Raw genomic sequence first — 25505 nt, 5'->3', positions numbered from 1 at the left:
AGAATGTCTCCTGACATCTTCTCCTTAGTAATTTTTATCCCAGAATTTAGAGTTGCTCTTTAAAGTTGCTGGATTCTGCTATCCTACATCTACGAGCACACTGTAATAGTTTGGACCGATCCGTAATTTTGACAAAAGCGTAATTACAGGGGCACCTGGGTGGCTCAGCGGGTTAAAACCTCTGCCTTCGGCTCAGGCCATGATCCCAGGATCCTAGGATTGGCATCGGGCTTTCTGCTCAGCAGGGAGCCTACTTTCTCCTCTCTCTCTCTGCCTGCCTCTCTGCCCACTTGTGATTTCTGTCTGTCAAATAAATAAATTAAAATCTTAAAAAAAAAAAAGCGTAATACAAAGCCCTTGAGCAATGCTTAGTATTTATGCTCAAGCCATTTGTCCTATAACCACCCTTGCTTAAATTTTAAAGCATGGCTCTGTCACAAAACAGCCTCATAACTTTAAGATTTACTTCAAGAACACGTTGGAATGTAAACATACCTTGTTTAACTTTATAAAATATTCCAATCCAGCTTCCAAGGGATTTGTATCACAGTTCATCTAAAAGAGAAGCACACATCTTTTTAAAAGATATTATTTTCAAGTAATCTCTACACCCAACGTGGGGCTTGAACTCACAACCCTGAGATCCAGAGTCACGTGTTTTACCAACCGAGCCAGCCAGGTGCCCCTGGAAACATGAATTTTCAATCTTAGATGAGTGAAAATCATTTCAGTAATATCATCTTCGTATGTCAGGTTTTTTTCAGTGAAGAGAAACGCTTTTGGATTTTGAACACAGATTCTGAAAGGAAAGTTATAGACTGGTCTTTAAAGTAATTTTTAATCTAAAGTTGAAATGTAGCTTGTCAGGAAATATTATCATTGGAATAGCATATTAGACCTTAAAATTCAGTTTGTTCCCGTGGCTCTTCTACTGATAAAAAATATCTGAGGGATATCACAACATGCTGGTCCTCCCCGAAATAAGACACTAATATGTTTTTATATAATAGTTATATATAGTTAGGTCTTGAAAAGCTATTAGGTAATTTACTTATCTTGCAATCAGCCAGGAATCAGGACATGCGGAGGAGAAAGCAGATGGTAGGAAAATGGCTTTGACAGAGTTCAAGAAAGAAAAAAGGAAACAAGGATTGAATATCTACCTTTTCATTTATGGTTGAATAACTGAATAATTACAATACAATACACTTTATTTTTTCAAAGGTTTTATGTATTTGAGAGAGAGTGAGTGAGAGAGAAAGAGAGAGCATGGGGGGGAGGGGCAGAAGGTGAAGCAGATGGAGCAGAGAGCCCCTATGTGTGGCTCCATCCTGGGACTCTAGGATCATGACCTGAACCTAAGGCAGACACTTAACCAAGTGAGCCACTGAGACATCCCTATAATACACTTTAAGTTGAAACTAAAGCCACTCTTTGAGACTAGACCTGAAGTTGTTGGATTTTGTTCGTTTTCTTATTGTTCTCTTTTGCACTAAGAAAACTGGTCGAAACTCCATAAAAAGTAGCCAAACTTTTTAAACAAGACAACACTGCACTCATATAAACAAGATGAGTAATATAAACTTGTTTTATATGATATAAAATTTGGTCTCTCATACATGCTAATCAATTTGAGCAACTCTAAACTTATTTTTTCTGTCTGTTCAAAGTTTCAGAATTTCTCTAGAAAAAAATGAAATCAAAGCACAGAAGATTGCTGTGGTACCACCAGAGGGTGTACTGGCACTGCTGGGAAATCCGAGAGCTGTGGGAGGAAGAAACACTTGTCTCTGAGGGCTGGGGAAGAGCAAGGAGAGTGGAGAAATGGCTAATTCCAAAGATGGCATCTGCTGCTTCATTCCTTGAGGAATGTGGGGACAGAGACAGCTCTGTCCCCTATGTCTCTCCCTGCAGCAACCTCATCGAAAGCCCCTGCTGTAGGCTGAGAATCCCCTAGTACAGTGCCTCTGCTGAAAGAAAGAAAGAAAGAAAGAAAGGAAAAAAAAAAAAAAAAGCAACTTGCCCCAAAGCCCTGGTTCTTTCAGTGGCTCCTGGAAGCATCCTCTCCACCTCGAAGCCCACTTGCTTCTGCCCACAGTCTGGATGTCCCAAGGGCCCAGCTATGCCTTCAAACCTACCTTGTGCTCTAGTTAAATTCATCGTGTGCTAGGAACTTTATCTAATAACTCTCATAACTTTATAGGATAAAGATAAGCTTCATTTTAGGGGTGTCTCAGTGGCTCAGTCGGTTAAGCGTCTGCCTTTGGCTCAGGTCATGATTTTGGGGGTCCTGGGATCAAGTCCCACACCAGGCTCCCTGGTCAGTGAGGAGTCTGCTTCTCACTCTTCCTCTGCCCCTCCTCATCCCCTGCTTGTGCTCTCTTTTTCTCTCTCAAGTAAGTAAATAAAATCTTTTTTTAAAAAAATAAGATAATCTTCATTTTACAGAGAAATAAACAGAGGCTCTGGAGGGTTAAGTCCACATAGCTAATACGTGACGGAGGGTAAATTCAAACCCAAGAGACTGCACTCTGAAGTATATCCTTTACTACTATCCTTTATGTCACTTGTCAGGCCTCAAACTCAAGGAAACAACTTCTAAGGAGATATGAAAAAATTAAGGGGTCCAGAGATAGCCTACCATTGGAGATAAAACAGAACAGACTCCGAACCACAGTTGGGCTATTTCTGTGTAATCAGAACTAAGTTGTTTACTGTTTCTCAGTGTGATTGTGTATAGAATAGGATCATTTAGATACCCCCCAACTCCAAATCCCTTGCCCAAGAATCAACACTAATAACTTCTTCAGGGAGAGTTGAGAAAGTAAAATAAATCATGCCCATGAAAACCCCACAGAAACCCTTAGTTCCCATTACCAACAGTGGAAATAGATCACCAACTCTCTTCCTCAGAAACACACCTTTTGGTGTCATTTCCCCAAAGGCACATAAGAAGAAAATGAGGGTGGGCAATGCAACAGAAGAAGAGGAAGAAAAGCACCCCTCAGGCACTGTGGGGGCAAGCAGGCCCCCTAGAGAAGCCGCAGCTCCACACGCAGTCAGAGATGGATGTTTAGGGCTCGTGGCCAAATGGGAGGAGGTAAAGCAGAATAAACAGTGTGTCATAATTCCACCAAACTTTCAGCTGGGAAATGAAGGAGAAAAACATCTTCCCTTAATTAAATAAAGTTATCTAGTAGCACATCGTTTCTGACATAACAGCCAGAGCCAGTGTTGATGCAATTAAAACTAGCCCTTACATCAAAGTCAGATACAATAAACAAAACTGTAACGAAGACCAGCATCTCAAACCTCTGACCCCCAGGCTCTGAAAGCCTTCTCCAGTCTTAAGACATTCATGGCGTATGTTCCGAAGTTATCGATTCCCTCCTCCTGGCCTGCGTTCATGATAACGTCATAAAGGGCTGCAGAGTCTTCTCGTCTGTGGTACAGCTCCCAACCCAGCTCACCTGAAACAAACCCACAAGTACCACACTCGAGTGAGGTCAATGATCACTCAGTCTGACGTGCATTAGCGAAAACACATAAATAAATGGAGTGTGTCCACTTATGTAATATAGATAGGCTGGAGTTTTAGAAGATCAGCTCACCACAAAGTTGCAACAAACTCCCCCCTGCAAAGGCAGATGCCATATCACAGATGCATTTATGCCCCAGCCTGTCTCCCAGATAGACAGAAATATCAAGGACACCTCTTCTCATGACACAGAAAGCCGGTACTACAGGACTTAATCTGGACCCTTGACCTCAGCTTCATAATGTTAAGTGAGTAATTAGCACAGCAGAGTTTATCACGATAAAGGGTTTGAGGTTTAGAAACCTCAACCCCCAGGGCGTGTGGGTGGTTCACTCGGTTAAAGCGGTTAAAGCGGCCAACTGTTGATTTCAGCTGAGGTCATGATCTCCCGGTCCTGGGATTGAGCCCCAGGTCAGGGTCTGGGCTCAAGGGGGAGTGGGAGTGTGCTTGTGGATTCTCTCTCCTTCTCCCTCTGCCCCTCCCCCTGCTTCTGCTCTCTCGTGCTCTCTCTCAAATGAACCAATAAATTTTTATTGAAAGAAAGAGAGAGAGAAAAAGAGAAAGAAGAAAGAAAGAAAGAAAGAAAGAAAGAAAGAAAGAAAGAAAGAAAGAAAGAAAGAAAGAAAGAAAAGGAAGGAACCTCAACCCCCAGCTCCTTGTCTCCAAATCACAAGGCTTTAAAATATAGGCAGTGGCAGTATCGTAGCCAATGAGGTTTATCCGAGGCGCGATTATTGCTAATTAAAATATAGGCAATCGACAATTATTCAAATGGTCTTCACTGTGGGAGAGCCATGAACCCTAATGCCCCCCACACTCCTCTTCTTTCCACGTGGTCCTTTCATTTACCATGAGAGCTGGGCAAAACCCAAAGGCAATGAAACCCAACCCAAACAGTCAGTCTATTTTTTATTCTGCTTATGTTTTATGCTAGTCACTACTTTGCGAAGGTCAAGTGAAAGAAGGATGGGGAAAGTGGACCGTGGAAGCCCAGAGAAGAACTATATATAGCCTTTACACTTCCTGTATGTTCTCCTTGTTCCCCGGTGTTGAGGGCTGATGCTAATGTGTTTTTCCAGGATACCACCAGAACATGAGTAACGTGTAACTGAATGAAGGCCTGGGCACCAAGTACTGTGTGGTAGAACAAGGAGGGCCAGAGGAAGTTGAAAGTGAGCCCACAGCACCAATGGGGAACCGAAGAGCAATCATTCATTTCTATTTCAAAGACACACTATGCACAAGGTTAGGTGCTATAAGAAGACTTCCCTAAAAGAGCCTTAATGGCAATACTTGAACAGAGGTACTTGATACATTTAAGGTCTCTATAAGAGATTTTATGTAAGGGAGACCATCTTTTTTTTTTTTTTTTAAGATTTTTAAGGTTTATTTATTTGACAGAGAGCAAGCACAAGCAGGAGGAGAGGGAGAAGCAAACTCACTGCTGAGCAGGGAGCCCAATGTGGGGCTCGATCCCAGGACCCTGGGATCATGACCTGACCCAAAGGCAGGTGCTGAACCTACAGAGCCCCCCAGATGCCCCACAGGAGACCATCTTGAGTGTTCCTAGAAAGAGTCAGGTGACCTGAATATGCTGTCAACCCTTCCAACGATTCTAACAGCTATCCTCTTCCAACTTTTTTATCTACCCTTCCAAATAATAAGATGTCATGGGATTGGAACAATGATTGGAAATCTGGGAAATGGCTCTCCCAGACTAGGGGTGAACAGACTTATTATTTTAAGAGCTGGACAGGAGAAATCTTCCTCCACAGTCATACTGACAAAAGTCCGTGTGTGCGTGTCTGCCAGGGCATGTGTGTATGTGTAACACACAGGCACATGTTCATTTGTGCTCACTTCTTTTACATTTTAGAGGCCTCCTCTGAAATTTTAGAGAATTATTTTCCAATTCTTACCAGTATAAGATATCCTAATAGCAGTGACAGGAATGTTTGAAACCTTTAAAGACTTGGTTTGAAGAAACTTGAAAACATCGTCACTAAGATCTTCAGCGGTCAGTTTCTGAAGAACCTTTCTTGCATGGGGCCCTGCAACACCAAGGACCCCAAGCTCATCGGTTATGTTTTTAATTTCAACATCATATCCACCGTTGACAGCCTCTTCTTCAATCCATCTGCATTTGAGTCACAAACTTTGTGTTAAATCTTGCTTGAATAATGCATCTTGGTAACATATTAATTCTCTGAAGACATGTTCTGTGTCTAGAATTACCAGGAAGTCCCCAGAGTGTCATTTCGTATAACAACCTAATTTTTTAAGTTGAGGAAACTGAGTCCCAGAGATGTTAAGTGACTCTCTTTAAACTACCCACTTATAAACTTGGGGATAATTTTTCACAGTACAGAAGGAGCCTTCAATTTAAGTAAGTTCTGCCACATAATTCTTTTAAATAGTGACAGCTCTATTGCATTTAAACTAATGATTCAATCTTCAAAGATTAATTTGAACCCCAATTTTCTCTAATACCTATACACAGAAGGCCCATTTGTGCTGCTAAAGGTTAATACTGTGCCTGCCACCAGAGACATAATTGCTTTGACGATTAGAAGGAAACAATAAAAACTCCAAAGACTGGTTTCAATTTCTAAGTCTTGATGAATTATTGGAACCCAGTTTTAGGGTTTGTTTATAATTTATTGAGAGTCCCTGGAGCTACATAAAATGATCATCTGGGTTTACACAAAGCTATGCTACTAAGATACATCTTGGGTTGGAGGGTATACTTTGCATCATTTTACAACCATAGTGAGAATCTCAGAGTAAGACATCTATTAAACAATAGCATTTGAAATATTTTTGGAATACTAAAGACTAAGGTTTGATAGTAGACTAAATCATAGACCAAAGACTCACGTGAAGGATTGACGTGGCAAGTCAATGATTTAAATCTAGCTGTGGGCCAGAGAGCAGCAAGCATGAAGAAGGAGGAAGATAACCCAGGGAAGCCGCTTACTGAAGTGGACTGAACACGGGCATCAGGATCCAAAGGAACTGGTTTACACAAGTTACTCTAAGTCAGAATTCAGTTTTCTCATATGAAAATGGGAATAATATAGACCTTGCAGATGTATCTATTAAGAGGATTAACTGAGATAATGTCTAAAGAGAGTTTTGACACTTGATGATGTCTAATAATTAGGAGTGAATATTTTTAGAACCAGCAAACCCTATGAAAGGATTCCCTTTTGGGGGGAAGAGTAGGGACAGGGTCCCTCACTTTGAATAGTTTCCTATAAAAGACATGAAATTTATTTGAAACAAAAAGGTTTAAGAATTAAAGTTGTACTTTCAGCTACTGGTAAAAGAAAAGCTCACTGCAAGGTTGAGTCAGTACACAATCCACATAAAATTTTCTTTCTATTTATTTATTTATTTATTTATTTATTTATTTGACAGAGAGAGATCACAAGTAGGCAGAGAGGCAGGCAGAGAGAGAGGAGGAAGCAGGCTCCCCACCGAGCAGAGAGCCCAATGCGGGGCTCAATCCCAGGACCCTGAGATCATGACCCGAGCCGAAGGCAGCGGCTCAACCCACTGTGCCACCCAAGCACCCCCACATAAAATTTTCTTATCAGGTGCATACTTACCGAAGATCATGAAGTTCAGATCCAGAACCAGTTATTAGTAAAAACTCCCCAGGAGTTTGGTGAGAAACAGTCAACTCAGCATATACTCGACCTTTTGGTGTCAACATGTGACTTATATTCGTAAAACCCACCTACACAGAAGAATTTAAAATTACCTCAGGATGCAAATGAAATCTTACATATCCTTTTAATACAACATGGAAATAAAAATGCAATTGTCAACAATGAAAAACATCTGAATCTTACCATTTATATCAATTGTGTGAACTATCTTTAAACCTAAACCCAAGATTAATTTTGAAGTTCTTAATTTCAATGATAATTATAACTATTTGTCATAAAAATTACACTGGAGTCAATTTTGCAATTCCCTGCTGACACAATTTAGCAAAGTCATAAGGTCCTTGGATGATAATTCATTCAACAAAATTTAAATTAGAAAATTAGCTAGAATATTCATGGTCGGTTGAAGAGCTCTAGCATTCATACAGAAATCATTAGGTGTTCTAAAATAACATACTAACTGGAAAAAAAAAAAGAGAGAGAGAGAGAGAGAGAACAGAGAATTAAGCAGGCTAGAATCCTGACCCTCGAACCCATATAAGGTTATTTACCTTTGGGATGACATTTGCAAAGAGATGGTCCAACAATCGAACAGAGTCTTGGCCTTTGATGTTAAACTTGCCAAATGGTGACAGGTCAATAACCCCTACTTTTTGCATAACCTGTTTATACTCAAATCCCACAGGCTCAAACCAGTTTGTGCGACGAAAACTGGGCCTGAAACACAATGTTTGTCATAAAACAACTGTCATTCATTTAAAAAAATACAGAATATTTACTAAATGTATTAATCTAGAAAATCCCCTTCAGGGAAAAAAGTAAAACCTAACGTTCTGTTCCGTGAATCATACATATATGGTAGAAACTGATATTTTTAAAGGTACTCTTCTATTCCTTTGACCCATTTTGGAGTGAATGACGTAGTATTAATTAAGTAGAGATTATGATAGGACATTCGGGCTCTCAGATCTGGAAGGAGGCACAGAAGTCTACCAGTCCTTTGGTTTTCGATCTTGGTTGCATATGAGAATCACCTGGGGAGCATGTAAAGAAAAATAACCTTTTTTTGGATATAATTAAATCAGAATAGGAGGGGGTAGAGCTATCGTCTCCAGTGCTTCTCAAACACTGACACAACTACAAATCACTTATACTTGTTAAAATGCAAATTCTAACACAGCAGGTCTGGGGCAGGGTCCTACACTCTGCATTCTTAGAGGTGATGCTCATGCTGTTGGTCCACACCCAGAATAAGGACTTGGTTCAACATCTTCATTTTTTAGAGAAAAGGCATAAGGTGATTTCCAAGGCTTTTGCCTTAGTAAATGACAGAGCTTGTCTACTGACTGACGCAGGGTCCTTTCTACTTGACAGAGGTGACTTCTAATGTGGTATTTTAACCGCAGAACAACTGTCTGCTAAATGAGTTTTCAGTCATTTAATTATTAAAATAATAGAAAAAACCAGTCAGATCCAAAGAGCAAAGGTGAAGAATAGATCTGGCATTTACCTGAGTCATTTAGGAAAAACCGAACCAGTATTTTGCCCCCAGACATTCTAGACTGATTGTCAGCTGAGCCCAAACTCATTAATCAACACTGGGACTCTGCTATTCTTTATACCATTTAGATCTTGTCTTAAAGTAGACATTAAAATCTGCTTAAACACACAAAATGGAAAGTCCAAGAGAGAGAGAGAGAGAGAAATAACAATTTCTAGATTTGCTATTTGTTTTCTCTTGGTTTACGGATTCTTATGAGAAAAAATATATAATCACTACTAATCCCAAATGACAATGGCATGTAATCCAAGTGCAACTATGGCAACAACTTTAGAGGAATTCAGAGAATTGTTTTAGTGATGTGCTCTATGCTTTAGCTTAATGTAAAATGCTAAGTAAATGATCTTTCCCCCTAATTTATCAATGGTACACATAATTTGCATGACTCACTGCGCACACACTAGAAAGTTGTTGCTATGAGCTCTTCCTTGATCAACAGAAAATCCATATTGACATACTATTTCCATTCAACGGGATTTGACCAGCCCTCCTAAACCAGGACACATCTTTAGGAGCCATCTAAAGCCAGGCGGGGATGTGGAGGGGATAGGGAAGGTTCCTCTGAGCGCCTGGAAATGCCAAGTAGACACTTCACTTCAGCTGGCTGCAGGACTCTGGAGGCCACAGGGGTCCTAGATGCAAGCCAGTGTCACATGGCATAGACTAATGCCTCCACTGCCGAAAATAACTTTTTTTTTTAAAGATTTTATTTATTTATTTATTTTGACAGATGCAGATCACAAGTAGGCAGAGAGGCAGGCAGAGAGAGAGAGGAGGAAGCAGGCCCCCCGCTGAGCAGAGAGCCTGATGTGGGGCTCGATCCCAGGTCCCTGGGATCATGACCTGAGCCGAAGGCAGAGGCTTAACCCACTGAGCCACCCAGGTGCCCACAGAAAATAACTTTTGTAGGAAAAGGCTCCATGCTCTTGGGAATGGGGTGAAATGACTTGGAGTGGGGGGCGGGGGTGTTTTTCTTATGCCCCTCCATTCCATATCCAAAATTCCATTCTACATTCAGAGCCTCAGTCAGGTTACATCATTCACTTACCTGTACTGAGTGTCCTGACCCGGTCTGTAGAACCAATGTGGCTGCTCCCAGCCTGCATGGAAACCCATGGAACACTTAGACTCCAGGGTTTTATAAAGCCCGTTGATTCGCTGAGTTGGCCTCCCAGCAAATCGTTCTTCTTTAGGATAACCAACTGAAAAAGGAAAACTAATACCTAAATAGCATATAACCAAAATTATAAACAACTTTGAAGGCATTCAAAAAATAGAAAACACAGTTCTTAACACCCAGAAGTATATATATAGATATAGATATCTAGATACAGATAGAGGTATCTATATCTATAGATATAGATATATCTAGATATATCTATAGATATCTATAGATAGGGGTATCTATCTATATCTATATCATCTTATGTAAAAGATAGTAATTTCACTTCTTGTGGTGACCATTTCACAATGTATACAAATGTCAAAATGCTGTTGTACGCCTGAAACTAACATAATATTGTATGTCAACTATACTGTAATTTTAAGAAATTATGTTAAAGGGTACCTGGGTGGCTCAGTCAGCTAAGCGACTGACTCTTGGTTTCAGCTCAGGTCGTAATCTCACGGTCCTGAGATGGAGCCCAGTTCGGGCTCTGGGCTCAACACAGAGTCTGCTTGGGACTCTCTCTCTCCATGTCCCTCTCCCCTGTCCCCTGACTCACTTGCTCTCTCTCTCTCAAATAAATAAATAAATCTTTTTAAAAATCTTGTGTAAAAAAAGCCAAACTATCATTTATATAACTATCCAAGGATAGTGTAAAAGGAGACTTAGACCTTAAAATCACTGATATACTCTGATGTTAAAGATACACGTTCACATAGATTCCTTGTTGTGTTTTAAAGGCACAGTGCTTATTAGAATCCTTACATACTCCTACCACAGTGCACAAAATAGCAAGCAGCTCAAATCAGAGGCACTGCAAGTCGATTCGGAATACACTTTGTAGATAACTGTGAATTTGCACTTTACCAATATTGTTGAATCCATATGACTCTCTTGCTTTGGCCTCAGTGTACTGAGTTGTCGTCCATTTGCCATAGCGATTAGGATCCAATTCTATCAGATCAAACGGCGGTTCTCCATGCAGGATCCAGTCACTGAGATACTTCCCCACCCCGCCAGCATGGATTATGCCATATCTTTCAAAATACAGAGATAAATACACCGTTACTAAAATATGTCATCTTCAAATAATGAAACATGTCCCACTATTTTACAGATCCCCCAAGTTGGAGTGTTTTGTGCTATTCAGAACACTCGACAACATAATGAAATCTTTTTTCTCAAAAAAAAAAAAAATGTTTAGGCATTTAAATTAAAGGGACCTGACTGTATAGCTGGTTTGTTTCCATAGTTTCAAGAGATGCATACAAGCAAAATACCCTACAGCTCTAGGGAAGAGGCTCACTTTAGGAAAATGGGGGAAAGGAAACAAAGAGGAAGACTCAGTTATGATCTCCTCAGCACCCATCCCCACCCCTGCCAGGAGCTAGGAGTATCTTGGAATGTTAGGAAGATTGCTGGAGAAACTGTACACTGCAGAGGGGCACAAGCATCTCTTCTCAGACTCAATTTACCTCTGTGCAGATACCTGAACCTTGATCTCAGAAACATTCACAGGAAGACGCACTCACCCAGGGGCTTATGGGGAGGGGAGGGAAAGGACCACTGTCCCTTGTGTTTTGCAACAAATGGGTCACTTGGTGGCAAAGGTTGGCTTGTTTGCTATTTCTATATGACGATGCTTTAAAACCAAGAACTTGACTGTGGTGGATAATTTGATCTCAGATGAAGGAATCACAGTTTCACACTGGCTGCATGTAGTTCTACCAACTCATGCTAGTCATGAAGGACTTTCCTGTAGGTCTGTGTGTGGTTTAGGTCAGGAGAAGCATCTGAGTAACTGGATGAGCAGAAAGTCATTGGGGATGGGGGGTGGACCAAGAAAAGGAGCTACAGGGGCAGACCTCAAAATACCAGAAATTCCAGCATCCCAAATGGATTCTGACAGCCAGAATCACTCTGAGAGCTTGGGAGGACCTTAGCAAAAGACTATAAATGTTAACTAACTTTTCCCACAAGATACCAGTTTGGTTATTTTATAAAAAAAAAAAATGAATGACTGGAGTGCCTGGGTGGCTCAGTTGGTTTAAGCGTCTGCCTTCGTCTCAGGTCATGATCCCAGGGTCCTGGGATCGAGCCCCACATCGGGCTCTCTGCTCAATGGGCGGCCTGCTTCTCCCTCTTCATGGCTTGTGTTCTTTTATGCTCTCTCTCTCTCTCAAATAAATAAAACCTTTAAAAAACAAAAAAGAATGACTAAAGTTGTTACGAGGATATTCCTCAGAGAGAATAAAGAGGCAACGATTTATACTTCTTTGAATCATTTTAAAAAGTGACATGGGTCATCACAATCATCCATAAAAATTTTCACTAAGTTTCAAGAAGGTAATAAAAATGTTTAAACATGCTTAAAATTCACCCATCCAGGTCCATGGACGATATACAAAAGCCGTCATTTTTGAGAGCTAGAGATATCGTTTATAGGGCCTGAAATAGTGTAGTTTTATTAACATTCATTGAGTGACTGCTCTTTGCCAGGCATTGCTTCCATCTAACATGTGCAAGCTGATTTATTCTTTAACACTTTTATTTCACCAACAGGAAGACCAGCCCTCACACAGGGGTTCAGTAAGGTCACCCTTTCATAAAGAGCAGATTCAGGATCCAGACTCACTCATCTGACCCCAGTGTACATTCTCTATTACTGGACTTTACTCCTTCGATTGTTCTCAATTTTTTTTTTCCAGCCAAGACACACGTGACAGACAGTATTCACATTCTTGACAGACACTTTGGGCCAAGCCAGGGCTGTGTCATGGTTTCCTTTGGTCTCACTTCTACACCATTATGTTCCCTCTCTTTTAACAATGTCTATGAGCTAACAAGTAGTGCAGAGCGCTGTTCACTGGGGATAATCCCGAATCAAGTCTAATTTGTTTTCAGAAAGTAAACCCTTGACAAACTTCAGCTCTCCAACCATTAACAAGTTATATGTAAAATGCCACACAACTGAGTGTTCCAAAACGATTATTGGGAGCCCCTGGCTTAGCTAAACATAAGCATGGAGTAAGAGAGACCTGGGTATGGTTTTTCTTCTGCCAGTATTAGCTGTGTGATCTCGGGCAAATTCCATAACTATCCTGAGCTTTAGTCTTCTTTTGCACATGCTTTCTTTATGGTGCTGGTGGAGAATTCACAGACATGGCGTTGAAAAGCACATAACAGGCAAGCAATAAATGGTGGCTGTTGGGTCCTTGTATAACCAACAACTGATTATGCCTGTGCCCAGCTGGTAAGATTTTCATGAGGAACTAATGTGTGAAGGGGATGTGGAAGGGAACTTGATGGGGAAAGGAGAGGTGGGTTCTTCTGTTGCTGGCATTAAGCTGTGGCGCCTGCTTCTTCTAGATGGCCCAGCTCCTGTGCTTTTTGAGTGTTTGTGTCTGCTCTGTGCAATAGCTCTGTTACACTGTCACATGTAGCATCTTATAGCACTCCCCCCTCCTTTAATTTGCTGTTTGTAATCTGTGCTATGCCAAGAAAACTAGATTCAACTCAATACAATCCATTCAACATTTGGGGGGGCATGGCATCAGTCACCTTGAAACAGAAAACCTTGTTAGAATTGTGACAAAACAAAAGTAAAACAGCCTTGACTGAGGGTGATCTGTGAATAAGGTTAAAAAAAAACAACAACTGGCATATATGTAGACAGTTTGCAAATTCTCCAAATTCTCTGGAATCGTTGTATGAGAATAACAGACAACACTGAAATGTGGATCCATGAGCCCCTCTCCAGCCCATGGAGTCAGAATCTATAGGAGTAATGTCTGGGAATCTGTTTGCTTTCATTGGTTTTCTGATTTCAACACAACTTCATGGGTTCTCCTGACAAACAGGAATTTCACAGATAGGATGTAAAGGAGGATGAATTATGTGCCAGAGACTAATCACAAGGTAGAGATTCTATTTTAACATGCCAGTCGGATGATTCTGTGGCTCAGCCAGGTATGAAAACCACTGGCCTCCAGAACCATGGAATGATCAAAAGATGTAAGCCAGAAGGGACAGCCAAGGTGAGCATTCTATGTTACATGAGAAATATCTTAGCAATCTCAACTTGTAGATAACAAGAAGTCCTTTTGGTTTAGACTAAATCTGTCAAAGAGAGTGAAGTACTTTGCCTGTCCCCCATCTGTCATCTTCCCTATCCACCTCCCAATGTCTACAATCTGGGAAAATTACCCAGAACAATCAGAGCAGGAATGCAACATCAGCCCCATGCAATTAGATACAACTTCTAGATAATCAGTAACTGGTGTTCTAAAGAAAGCAACTTCCTAATTTCCTTGGCAAGTAGTAATAGATGCTCCATTAAAGTACAAATATAATAAGGCCAGGGATACTGTCTGCTTGCTCAGAGCATGGCTTATGGCCAATGATCCACAAGTAGTTGTTGACTAAATCAATAATTCTATGAGTCAATTGCAGGATTAAAAAGAATAAAGACTTAGGAATAAATTTAGCAAGAGAAGTATAAAACTTATACTCTGAAAACCATAAAGCATTGCTGAAAGAAATTTTAAAAGACCTAAATAAATGGAAAGGCACCTCATGTCCATGAATTGGACTTAATATTGTTATGGCAATACTCCCCAAGTTGATCTACAGATTCAGTGCAATACCTAAGAAAATCCTAGGTGGCTTCTTTGCAAAAATTGACACACTGATCCTAAAAATTATATAAAAATTTAAGGGACCCAAGCTTTGCGCAGGTTTATCCGAGGCGCGATTATTGCTAATTGAAAAATTTAAGGGACCCAGAACAGCCAACACAATCTTGAAAAACAACAATGATTCACACTTCCCAACTTCAGAACTTACTACAAAGCTACAGTAACTAAAACAGTGTGGTACTGGCAGGACCTATAGATGGACTAGAATTGGGAGTCCAGAAATGAACCCATATATATATGTGAATTGACTTTTGACAAGGATGTCATGGTATCATAGAAAATAAATATTTGGGTCGCCTGGGTGGCTCAGTTGGTTAAGCAGCTGCCTTCGGCTCAGGTCATGATCCCAGCATCCTGGGATCAAGTCCCACATCAGGCTCCTTGATCCGCAGGGAGCCTGCTTCTCCCTCTGACTCTGCCTTCCACTCTGTCTGCCTGTGCTCGCTCTCGCTCGCTCTCTCTATGACAAATAAATAAATAAAATCTTTGAAGAATGTGAGTTTCCTTATAAAAAAAAAAAGAAAATAAATATTTGATTTTTGTCCCTATTTCCTGGCACAGAACTTCTAATAACCTCTGGAATTCATAGTATGCTAAGGAGATGGCTCAATATGGGGTGAGAGGTACTTGAGGGACTAAATAGCTTTAGGATAGGGGCTAGTCACAAGAAGTCAATCATCAAAGAAAAAAAAAAGTCAATCATCAATGGTCAATGATTTAATCAATTACTCTTATGTAATGAAACCTCCATAAAAACCCCTAAATGACAGAGTTCAAAGAGTTTTCAGGTTGGTGAACCTACTAATGTGCTCCAAAGGTGGTATGCCAGAGAGGGCATGAAAACTCTGTGCCATATCCCCCAACCCTGACCTCACCCCATGTATCTCTTCTACTGGCTGTTACTGAGTTGTATCCTTTATAACAAATGGGTGAAAGAAAGTATTTTCCTGATTTCTGTGAGTCATTCCAGTGAGTTATCAAACCTGAAAAGGGACTTGTAGGAAATCCCACATTATGGTCAGTCATTCAGAAGAACAGACGATCCCTGGAACTTGCAACTGGTGTCTAAAGTGGAGACAGTTTTGTGGGACTGAGTCCTTAACCAGTGGGATCTGCACTAACCCTGGAAGTTAGTATCAGAATTGAATTGAATTGCTGGATACTCAGTTGGTGTAAGAGACTTAGAAAATTGGATGTCAGTGTCAGAGTGGTGTTAGGAAAAAAGATATCACAGAAGCCAATGCAATTCAACACGAAAAGAACAGTCTTTTCAATAAATGGTGCTGGGATAACTGGCTATGCACAAAAGAATGAGGTTGGACCCCTACCTCACACCACATATAAAAATTAACTCAAAATTGTTCAAAGATTTAAGAGTAGAAGTTAAAACTATAAAACTCTTAGAAGAAAACATAGGTATGAATCTTTATGAACTTGGATTAGAAAATGGTTTCTTATAAATGACACCAGAACTACATGCTAAAAAAGAAAAAAAATACACAATTTAGACTTCAACAAAATTTAAAACTTTCGTGCTTCAGTGGACACCATCAAGAAAGTGAAAAGACAACCCAAAGAATGAGAAAAAACTTGCAAATCATGTATCTGATAAAGGTCTTGTATCTAGAATATGTAAAGAACTCCCACAACTTAACAATAAAAAGACAAATAATATTTTAAAAGATTTGCTTATTCATTTGAGAGAGCATGTGCATGAGGGTAGGGAGAGGGAGGGGGAGAGAGAGCCCCATGAAGGCTCAGTCTCATGACCCTGAGATAATGACCCCCAAAACCAAGAGCCAGATGTTTAACAGACTGCACCATGCAGGCACTCCGACAAATAATGTTTTTTTAAAATGGGCAAAGGATATGAACAGGCATTCCTCCAAAGAAGATATGAAAGTAACATACTTGAGAAACAGTCCTACATGCACATGCCTGCATATGGATGCTATAGGTGATCACCTAAACCCTCAGTTAGTTTATGCCCTCTAGCCCTATACCTTCAACTGGTTTTTGCCCTCTAGATGTCCCACAGATGTAAACTTAGCACTTCAAACCCAAACTCTCAAAAATGAAACTCATTATTTTTCTGGTTTCTCTCTCCCCATGGCTCTAGCATCCAACCAGGGGTAAAGGTCAAGTTAGATAGTTTGCCATCATTCGCTATTTTTTTTCTCTTCCTCAAGACCTACTGCAATCAATCATCAAGTCCAAGTAAGTTTGTCTCCCATTTCTCTCTTCAGACCACAGTTTCTCTACTGTACTGGCAGGACCACATGCTGACCAGCCCTATGCCTCTGGATGGACCTCACTGCCTTGCTTTCAGCTGTAGCCCATTGCCTACCATGAGGCCTGGGACAGAGCTACCAATCATTAATATTAGCTGAATAAATGGCCAAATAAAATAGGGAAGAAAAATAGAATATTAGAAGCTCCAATATCATGGTAAAGTGGGCTTGACATTAATATTCACCAGATTAATGGGACAAATATTAAAGATAAAATATCAAATGGGTAACGGAATCGTAAGTAGTAAGCAACCTGAGGAATCATAAAGAAGTAAATTATGTTGAACACACATGAATTATGGTGAAAAATGCATCAGATACATTATTCATTTGATATTGTGAATCAAATGTCACATTGTGTTATGAAACACAATTGTCACATTGTGTTATGAAAACATCCTTGTAAAATTGGGGTAAATTGACCAATCTGAACATATACAGCATGAAAAGAGACATGAATCATGGAAATGGCAGGAAATATGCAAAGAGAAGTTTACAGGAAATAATTGCCCTTCTGTATGATAAGCTTTAAAACCTATACCAGTGATTAAACCATTAATAATCCATAGTAATTATTTTAAAATTCAAATATTTTATTCTTCAGGGCACCTGGGTGGCTCAATCAGTTAAGCATCTGCCTTTGGCTCAGGTCATGAGCTCAGGGTCCTGGGATCAAGCCCTGCATCAGGCTCGCTGCTCAGAGGGGAGTCTGCTTCTCCTTCTCTCTCTGCCCTTCCCCCATTTGTGCTCTCTCTCTCAAATAAATAAATAAAATCTTAAAAAAAAATTTGTTCCTCATACCTCAATGGTCATGAAAGGAAGAAAACTCTCTGCCCCACCGCTACTTTCCATTTTAGCCTGAGATTAGGTGACAAGACTTATCTAAAATACTTGACTCCATTTAAAAAAGAAAAAAAAATTGACTCTGTAATAAATGTTGAATCAAATGGAGATACTCACCCAAAGCCTATAGCCACCCAGTAGTTTCTGAGCCCCTGATGGGGCCCCACCATAGGCAGAATGTCAGGAGAATAGGTGATAGGGCCATTGACAATATTGATGATGTCAGCCTTTTTCAAGACTGGAACCATTTCCATGGCAGCTTCAACGTGTTCCATGATTCGGTCAAGATCAGACTCAAAGAGCTCCTTTCCAAACCCTGCAAGAGACATACCATTGTGGTCAGGATGCCACAGCTGCCCTGATACGTACTCTAAAGTGACCTAAATCTGAATCAGCTTACATGTAAAGATGGGCTTTAGGAAGGTACTTCCTTTTTTTTTTTTTTAAGTCTAAACTTAATATTCACTATCAACAGACAGGTACCCAGCACAATACCAAGAACAATAATGTTATTTTTGTTGAAACAATAAAAATCATGAAAGTCAACCTTTTTCATTAATAATACATTTAACTCTAGGTATATTAACAATTTTCAACATTTAATCCAACCATAATTAAAAAAAAAAACAATTACTGGTTTCTCAAGACAGAGCTTTTATTCTTCAATTAGCCTATGTCTATTCTATCCTCCCAGGAAAGGGCAAATGCAAGCTTACAAAGTCATGTCAGGACATGGGGAATAAACAGAAAACTATTCCAGAATCGAGGATAAGGGATTCCAGATGCCTTTCAGGTCTCAGCAGAGGAGGAAGGGCAGGGAGGCCTCCTTCCTCAAGCCTGCTCCCCCAAGTATCCGAGAGCTAGAATTCTGAGAAAAGAGTTAGGGTCTTGGAACACAATCTTTTTCTCAGTCCTCAAAGGTACTGTGATTGAAGGCAGGGCCGCACATGAGCTGGGGACTGGTGACTTTCCCATACAGCAGCCAGCCAGCTTGTTCCTCCTGCTACCTACGCACTGGTTCGGCTGCATGGAGGGCCGCAGACCACTAGGCTGGGACCGGGATGTGCATGCACCCAGGGCCAGCTGACACCCTGGCTCTCCCTCCAGGTGGATTTGTTCAACATTTATCTGGAAGTGAGGCTGCCAGCATAGGGAAGAGCAGAAAGGAAGGCTCTCAAGTAGCGATCAGCCCTCCCTCTGCAATCAGGAGCTATTCCACACAGGCCCAAACATGCAGAGGCCACACAACAAGACAAAAGCCCTCAGCTAGCTGGAGCTGGCCGAACTTCTGTAGAAGGCAACTAAGTGACCATCTGTTGTAACATGGGCATAGGCGTACCGAGAAGTAGAAGAGAGGTTCATCCCCTATCCCAAGGCAATTATAATTCTAGAAGTACAACTTCCTCCATTTCTTTATACTCCTTATTTCAGTGTCCCAGTGACATTTTAGCACTTTCTATAGATTGTTTTAATTGCTTACCTCCTTACGTAACCTCCATCTTTAATCTAGCTCTGTAGACATGTTTCATGAAAACACAAACAGGTCCACCTCCCTTACAGACTTGAGAGAGAAACTACAGTTCCTCCTTCTGTGGCATAGGGCTCTTTTAAGCCATTTATGCAGTAGGGGAAGGCTTCAGTTTGCAGGCCAGTCTATCCCGCTCTGTGACGCACTCTGAGGCTTTCATTCTTAGCAGCGTGGAAATTCTGTCTCTGATACCCACCATGTTTCCAGCAGTCAAAACATGACCGTTTGGAAACTCGACCAAATAGGTAGGGGATTGAGGAAAAAGGGGAAGACAGGAGGTCGACGTAGACAGGCAAAAATGACCTGAAGACTTCCAAACCATGGGGAGATATGTTTCTTCAGTTTCTCCATCACCAACAGCCTCTTTTCTCTTTCCTTACTTCCTGCTGTGATAGTTCCAAGGGACGCGAGAACAGAGCTTACCACAAACCATGCACCTCCAAAGTCCCAGGTATCTGGTAGTCTCATATCACGATGTCATCTGATTCTCCAGCCAGCCCCCAGCCACAGAGAAGACAAAACATATGTGACTGACCTGCACCCGCTTGCGTTTATGGAACCCACCTGGAGGGACTCCATTGGTGACCCACGCATCCTGCACTTTCATTTTCTCCTGACTCTCGTATGGACCAAACAGAAGCCCATCCCTTTCCTGTCGGAGATAATAGGAGCCTTCCAGGTCACGGAGCACCGGCAGTTCTCGTTTCAAAGCTTTCACTTCTGGTATGGTCGATGTAACAACATATTGATGTTGGACCGGAATGAGAGGATGTTCTAGTCCCACCATCTTACCTACTTCACGAGCCCAAAATCCTTAAAGAAAAAATATCATTTAAAAATGTAAGCATATGTAAGCATACCACATCTGACATTAATATGGCAATTTATTTTTAAATAAAATATTTAGAAGACTTTAGTACGCATGACAAAGTCAAAGGAATGTCATAACGATTTCAAATGTTTTGTCATTGCAAAACTAAGTGGGGGAAGAGAAGACAGTATTCTACCCTGCCCCAGTGTTTTAAAGTTATCTATCATCTAAGAGTTTACTCAAAAAAAAAAAAAAAAAAAGATTTTGCCCGTAAGCAGAGGCAGTCAGGCAAACAGCAACAAAAACGAATTTATTTGAAGGGGAACATAAACAACCCAATTATATAAAATGTACAAATGTTGATCAGAAAGACAGTAATGGACTGACCCTGTTCCTGAAAGAGCACTGATTAAGTGATAAGGGTCATAATAATTATGCATAAGAAAGCCCTGAAAGTCAGTCCCCCCCCATCCTCCAGGCCCTCCTCTCCCCAAGTTACTGATACCTAAGGTTCTACAAATACAGAATTGTGGTCTTAACTTAAAATTTGAAAACGTATATACTTTGGGAGAGAGCGCACAGTAAGTTTTATCTGTTATTGTACAAGTTTAGTTAGAATACATTTTTTTTTAAAGATTTTTATTTATTTATTTGACAGACAGAGATCACAAGTAGGTAGAGAGGCAGGCAGAGAGAGAGAGAGGAGGAAGCAGGCTCCCCGCTGAGCAGAGAGCCCGATGCGGGACTCGATCCCAGGATCCTGAGATCATGACCCGAGCTGAAGGCAGAGGCGTAACCCACTGAGCCACCCAGGCGCCCCAGTTAGAATACATTTGTAAGATCCTTTCCTGCAAAGGGCATGAAGGAACCAGGAGTCCAGAGTAGGGAGGGATGAGGAGCCACAGAAAAACAGAAAGGGTTCCTAGGTGGGCAGGACTTCCTGTATGAGAGTGTACCTCACTTTCCAGTGTGTGCTGGATTGTCTTACCCATGGGGATGAATGGTATTTTTACTTTGTAAAAGAAGCAATGAAATTGTGGCTCAAAGTACCCTTGATTCTGTATACAGATATGGAACTAAAGTCCAGAGAAGGAAAGAGACATGCCCAAGGTCCCACCGGGAGACTCTGGAATTGTCGCACTTTACTGGTTTTCTTGCAACGAAAAGACTTTATTTTAAAAATCTAAGACAAAAAAAAAAAAATTTGAAGACAGCTTTATTTACGTAAAGGTATTTCAGAATCTAGAATGATTCTAGAGCAGGGAAGTGGTGTCACCTGACCCATTAGTGGATTATTTGGGCAGAAGAGGTTCTAGTTGCTTGTTCACTTCATAATAATTTTGAGTAATTGTTCAAATGATTAGAGAATCTTATTCAGGTTATTTCTTTAGAGGATGCACTCTTAATTTTTAACCATTTCTGCTTCTGTTTTTTTTTTTTTTTTTAGGCATCTAATAATGAGATCTGGAGCCTCTGTCATTATAAGATTCAGGGCTATATACAGAATTATCAATTATGAATCAGTCTGGGAACCCAGACTATGTACTCTATGTGTCCAAACTTATTTCTTTTTTTTAATTTTTTAAAAATGATTTTATTTATTTATTTGAGAGAGAGAGAGCAAGCACAAGAGGAGAGAGATCAGCAGGAGAAGCAGACTCCCTACTGAGCAGGGAGTCTGATGTGGGACTTGATCCCAAGACTCCAGGATCATGACCTGAGCCGAAGGCAGTCGCTTAACCAACTGAGCCACCCAGGTGCCCCTCCAAACTTATTTCTATTTAACTACCTAAACATCATCCTTGTGTCCTGTTGTTTTGTTCTGGCCTAATGGCTAAATTGGCCTTACTTGTTTAATAGTCCCATAAATGGATGCATATTTGCAAACCAAAAATCATACCTGTGGGCATTAGAGTCTCTTATTGGTCTTTGAATAATTTACAGATTTAATTTATTTTTATCAGAGGGAAGATGTGAATTTCCAATGTCAGGACTTTGCAGGAAAATACAGGAAAGCCATATATCCTAGTTATATGCAACTCTAGCAGATTTAAAATATGAAAAAAAAAAACCCCAAATATTTAGCCTGGCAATTCAAACTACTACAGTATCCTCAATACACTTGTTTCAATTAAAAACATAAATTGAAGAAAATAAATTCTGTCCTAGTCAAACATATTTCTGAACTTCTGAGTCTAATTGCTTGCTTATTAATGCACTTGATCATTAAAATACAGTGAAGCAAACATATAGGTATTCTAGAGCTCTATGATTTTGAACTCCATCACAAACTCTACGCTGTTTTACCCTATAGTGGTGCTGTTTGTTGGTATTTTCTTCCTCTGTTTGTCATGAAAATTAACCTAAATCTGGCAGGATTACACTTCAACTCTTGCTACATCATCCACCCACCAAGTTCAGAGGTAAGAGAGACAAATAAGGAAGAATCACTAAAATCGACAATTTCAACCTGAGAAGCAATTGAAGGGTCAATAACAATGTTATTGGAAATCTCTTCCATTTTTTAAAAAAAATGCAATGATTAATAGAAATGGACTTCAAACAAAGAGCGAAGTTTCACAGACAAGTTTACTTGTGTAAGATCGTTTATGCAGTGATGATAATGGTTTATACAGTGACATTCTTTGATGCAGAGTGTCAGGCAAAATTAAGCAATTCTTTTTTGGCTGAACCCTGGGCTTCATGTTGGCATGATCCAATCATATTTCTGATTTACCATGTTAGGAAAATTCTTAGGTAAAGCTTACAAGTTATCTCAGGCTTAATGAGTCAATTAGAAATGAAGTAAAGAGAAACATTCTTCACCACACAGAGGAAAGGCTTACATCATAACAAATTGTTTCTGTTCATGCCCCTGAGCTACACATTAGGTAGGTAGAATGAAGCAAATTTTAAAAGCTTCAGGTAACAAAGACAGGATAGTCGACTTCATCCTGAGATGCTAGGAATGTGTGAAACTGTTTTTCAGCTCTGCTTGCTCAAGAATAATGTTACTACATTCTCTTTCCTGTAGGAACATCTACGTAGTAGTGTTTCTCTAAAGTTTTGTTGTTGTTGTTGTTGTTGTTTGTTTATTTGTTTGTTTGTTTTTTAGACCATCTGATGCAGAACCCACAGCACCTGGAGCATTTATTTAAAATACAGCTCTGAATCCCCACTCAGACCACTTCAGTTCGATTTCTTCTCAAGTCTGGGAAATGGCCTCTGGTGATTCTCACACCTGTTATCTTGAGAACCAAATGTACCGGCATAATGGGTGCTGTATGACCACACAGCAAGTGAAAGGAGGTGGGTAATCTTAAAGCCTGTACCTAGAGGTCATAGTAACTGATGCTAGTCTCCCCAGAATGGGGGGCGGGTTGGGAGGGAGGTGGCACGGATAAGGCTTTCAAAGAAATACCTAGAATCATAATTATTACACTTAATTTTTTTTATTGCTTACTATGTGGTATTGATTCTGTTCTGTGTGCTCTACGTTATTAGTTCATTTACTGATCATAACAACTTTTTGAGATGGGCACTATTATCTCCATTTTATAAAGGAGTAATCTGCTCAGTCACAGGGTTGGGAATACATGTGTTTCTGGGCCAGAGAATCCCACTGCCCTAGACTGTCGTGGAGACACATCAGCAAACAGACCTATTTTTGACTTTTAGACTTCCCTTTTCATGAATATCCTGAAGATTCAGCTGCCTTCTGTTATGACTTCATATAAAGAAACTCCTAGCAGATTATGGTTCAATTGAGTAATAATAGTGGTATTTATATCTTTTCATTGGGGTCACATTTCCAAGTCTATATCCTGGTTACTCTAATTAGATTTCAGAGCTGGCCTGAAGGCCTTGCTTGAATTTGTGAAACATCCTGGTCTCACTGAATAACTCTGGGATACATTTCATTAGCCATGCATTCTCAAATCATGTTAGCACAATGCCTTCCGTGGATGGTTGTTTTATTCATAAAATTGAATCTCCTTTAGCTTCAATTGTAGAAGCAGGCATGCCCAAACTTCTGCCCTCAGTTACTGAGACTTACCTTTTGGGGAGCTTTTATACTTTAAATAAACTTTTTTTTTTTGAGAACAGACCTACAAATAATTAAATACACACCTTTCTATACCTTCTATGGATGACAAATATGCAATCAGTTAGATTTCCTCCAGTAACTTCTACCCAATGGAAGAGAAGAGATGGAAGAAGAAACGAAAAAACAAGATTATGGGCCAGAGATATGATCTGCATGAAATAAAGAATTGAAAATGGAGACAGCATGGTTCTTCACAGTTTTCAAGAAGGAGCTGCCTATAGGATGACTGGGTGGCTCAATGGGTTAAGCTTCTACCTTTGGCTCAGTTCATGGTCCCAGGGTCCTGGGATTGAGTCCCATGTCAGACTCTCTGCTCAGTGGGGAGCCTGCTTCCCCCTCTCCCTATGCACCTCCTCCAGCTTGTACTCTGTCACTCAGTTTCTGTCTCTCAAATAAATAAAATCCTTTTTTTTTTTTTTTTTTTTTAAGAAGGAGCTGCCTGGATTACCAAGAACAGAGGATGGGAAAGGACACAGATGTGGCTGGATAAAAAGTTTCAGGAGCAAAAGACAAAGAAGGACATCCGGAAGAACAATCCCAGGAATTCGGTTCCTGTAGTGGTAAACACAGGGCTATGCTGTCAACCTAATCTCCAAGGTTTGTTTTCCTCCTGCCATTGCCTCCCCTCCCCCAATCACACCACCAGATTTCACAGCTGCATGGAAAACTTCATCTGGACACTCACTGTTTAGGTGAGATCTCCTTGAGAATTATTCTGTCTTTACCTTCAGTGATTCCTTATTCCTCACAGTAAAGAAAAAATTTATTACAGCAGTAATGAATTACGTAAACCTAAGCTTACTATTTTCAGAAAATGATAAATAAATGAGTTAAATAACTTCTTCTATGTGATTTTTCAAAGTATCAGTTGGGAGTGGTTGCCTGACGCACTATGGCGACAGAAACGGGGGCACATGCCCAAGTGCATCTCAAATGAGTGCAGTGATCAATTTGTGATGTCTGCCCTGGTGTGGGTATGGAGGTCAGAGTGTGTTTGTTTGGTTTGCTTAGTTTGCTGTCACTCTAGAAATGGTCCAGTGTTTTTAGGGACTAAATCTGTGAGACCATAAAGTTGCAAAATTAGAAAGAGTCCTTACTAAATGGGGGAAAAAAAGATGAATTATATCATTATCTTAGATCTTCTAACAGAATTTAGATCAATGGTCCCTAAAGAAGGTAGTGGGGGGGAGTCTCAGGGATTGGGGGTGAGGGGTGAGGCTCAAAAACAAAGCAATGTTTTATGCCTTTGCTGTTATTTTTTAGTCAAGTCCTTTAACATTATTTTGAAT

General features: G+C 40.4%; 1 protein-coding gene across 1 annotated transcript in view; it reads right to left on the bottom strand.

The window, feature by feature from the left end:
• DMGDH (dimethylglycine dehydrogenase) overlaps positions 1–25505 on the bottom strand; it is a 65892-nt gene that overhangs the window by 23880 nt on the left and 16507 nt on the right. The window contains exons 6-14 of the mRNA XM_082724782.1: positions 19862–20110; positions 17887–18085; positions 10806–10975; positions 9822–9975; positions 7764–7929; positions 7150–7280; positions 5458–5675; positions 3313–3470; positions 496–555 (exon numbers count right to left, since the gene is read on the bottom strand). Of these exons, the coding sequence (XP_082580908.1) occupies positions 496–555; positions 3313–3470; positions 5458–5675; positions 7150–7280; positions 7764–7929; positions 9822–9975; positions 10806–10975; positions 17887–18085; positions 19862–20110 (1505 nt within the window). The remainder of the gene's footprint in view (positions 1–495; positions 556–3312; positions 3471–5457; positions 5676–7149; positions 7281–7763; positions 7930–9821; positions 9976–10805; positions 10976–17886; positions 18086–19861; positions 20111–25505) is intronic.

This window comes from Mustela nivalis (assembly GCF_964662115.1).
Source record: "Mustela nivalis genome assembly, chromosome: 3".
NCBI classification, from domain to species: Eukaryota; Metazoa; Chordata; class Mammalia; order Carnivora; family Mustelidae; genus Mustela; species Mustela nivalis.
The sequence above is the reverse complement of the archived record's forward strand: the minus strand, read 5'-3'. Positions and strand labels throughout refer to the sequence as shown.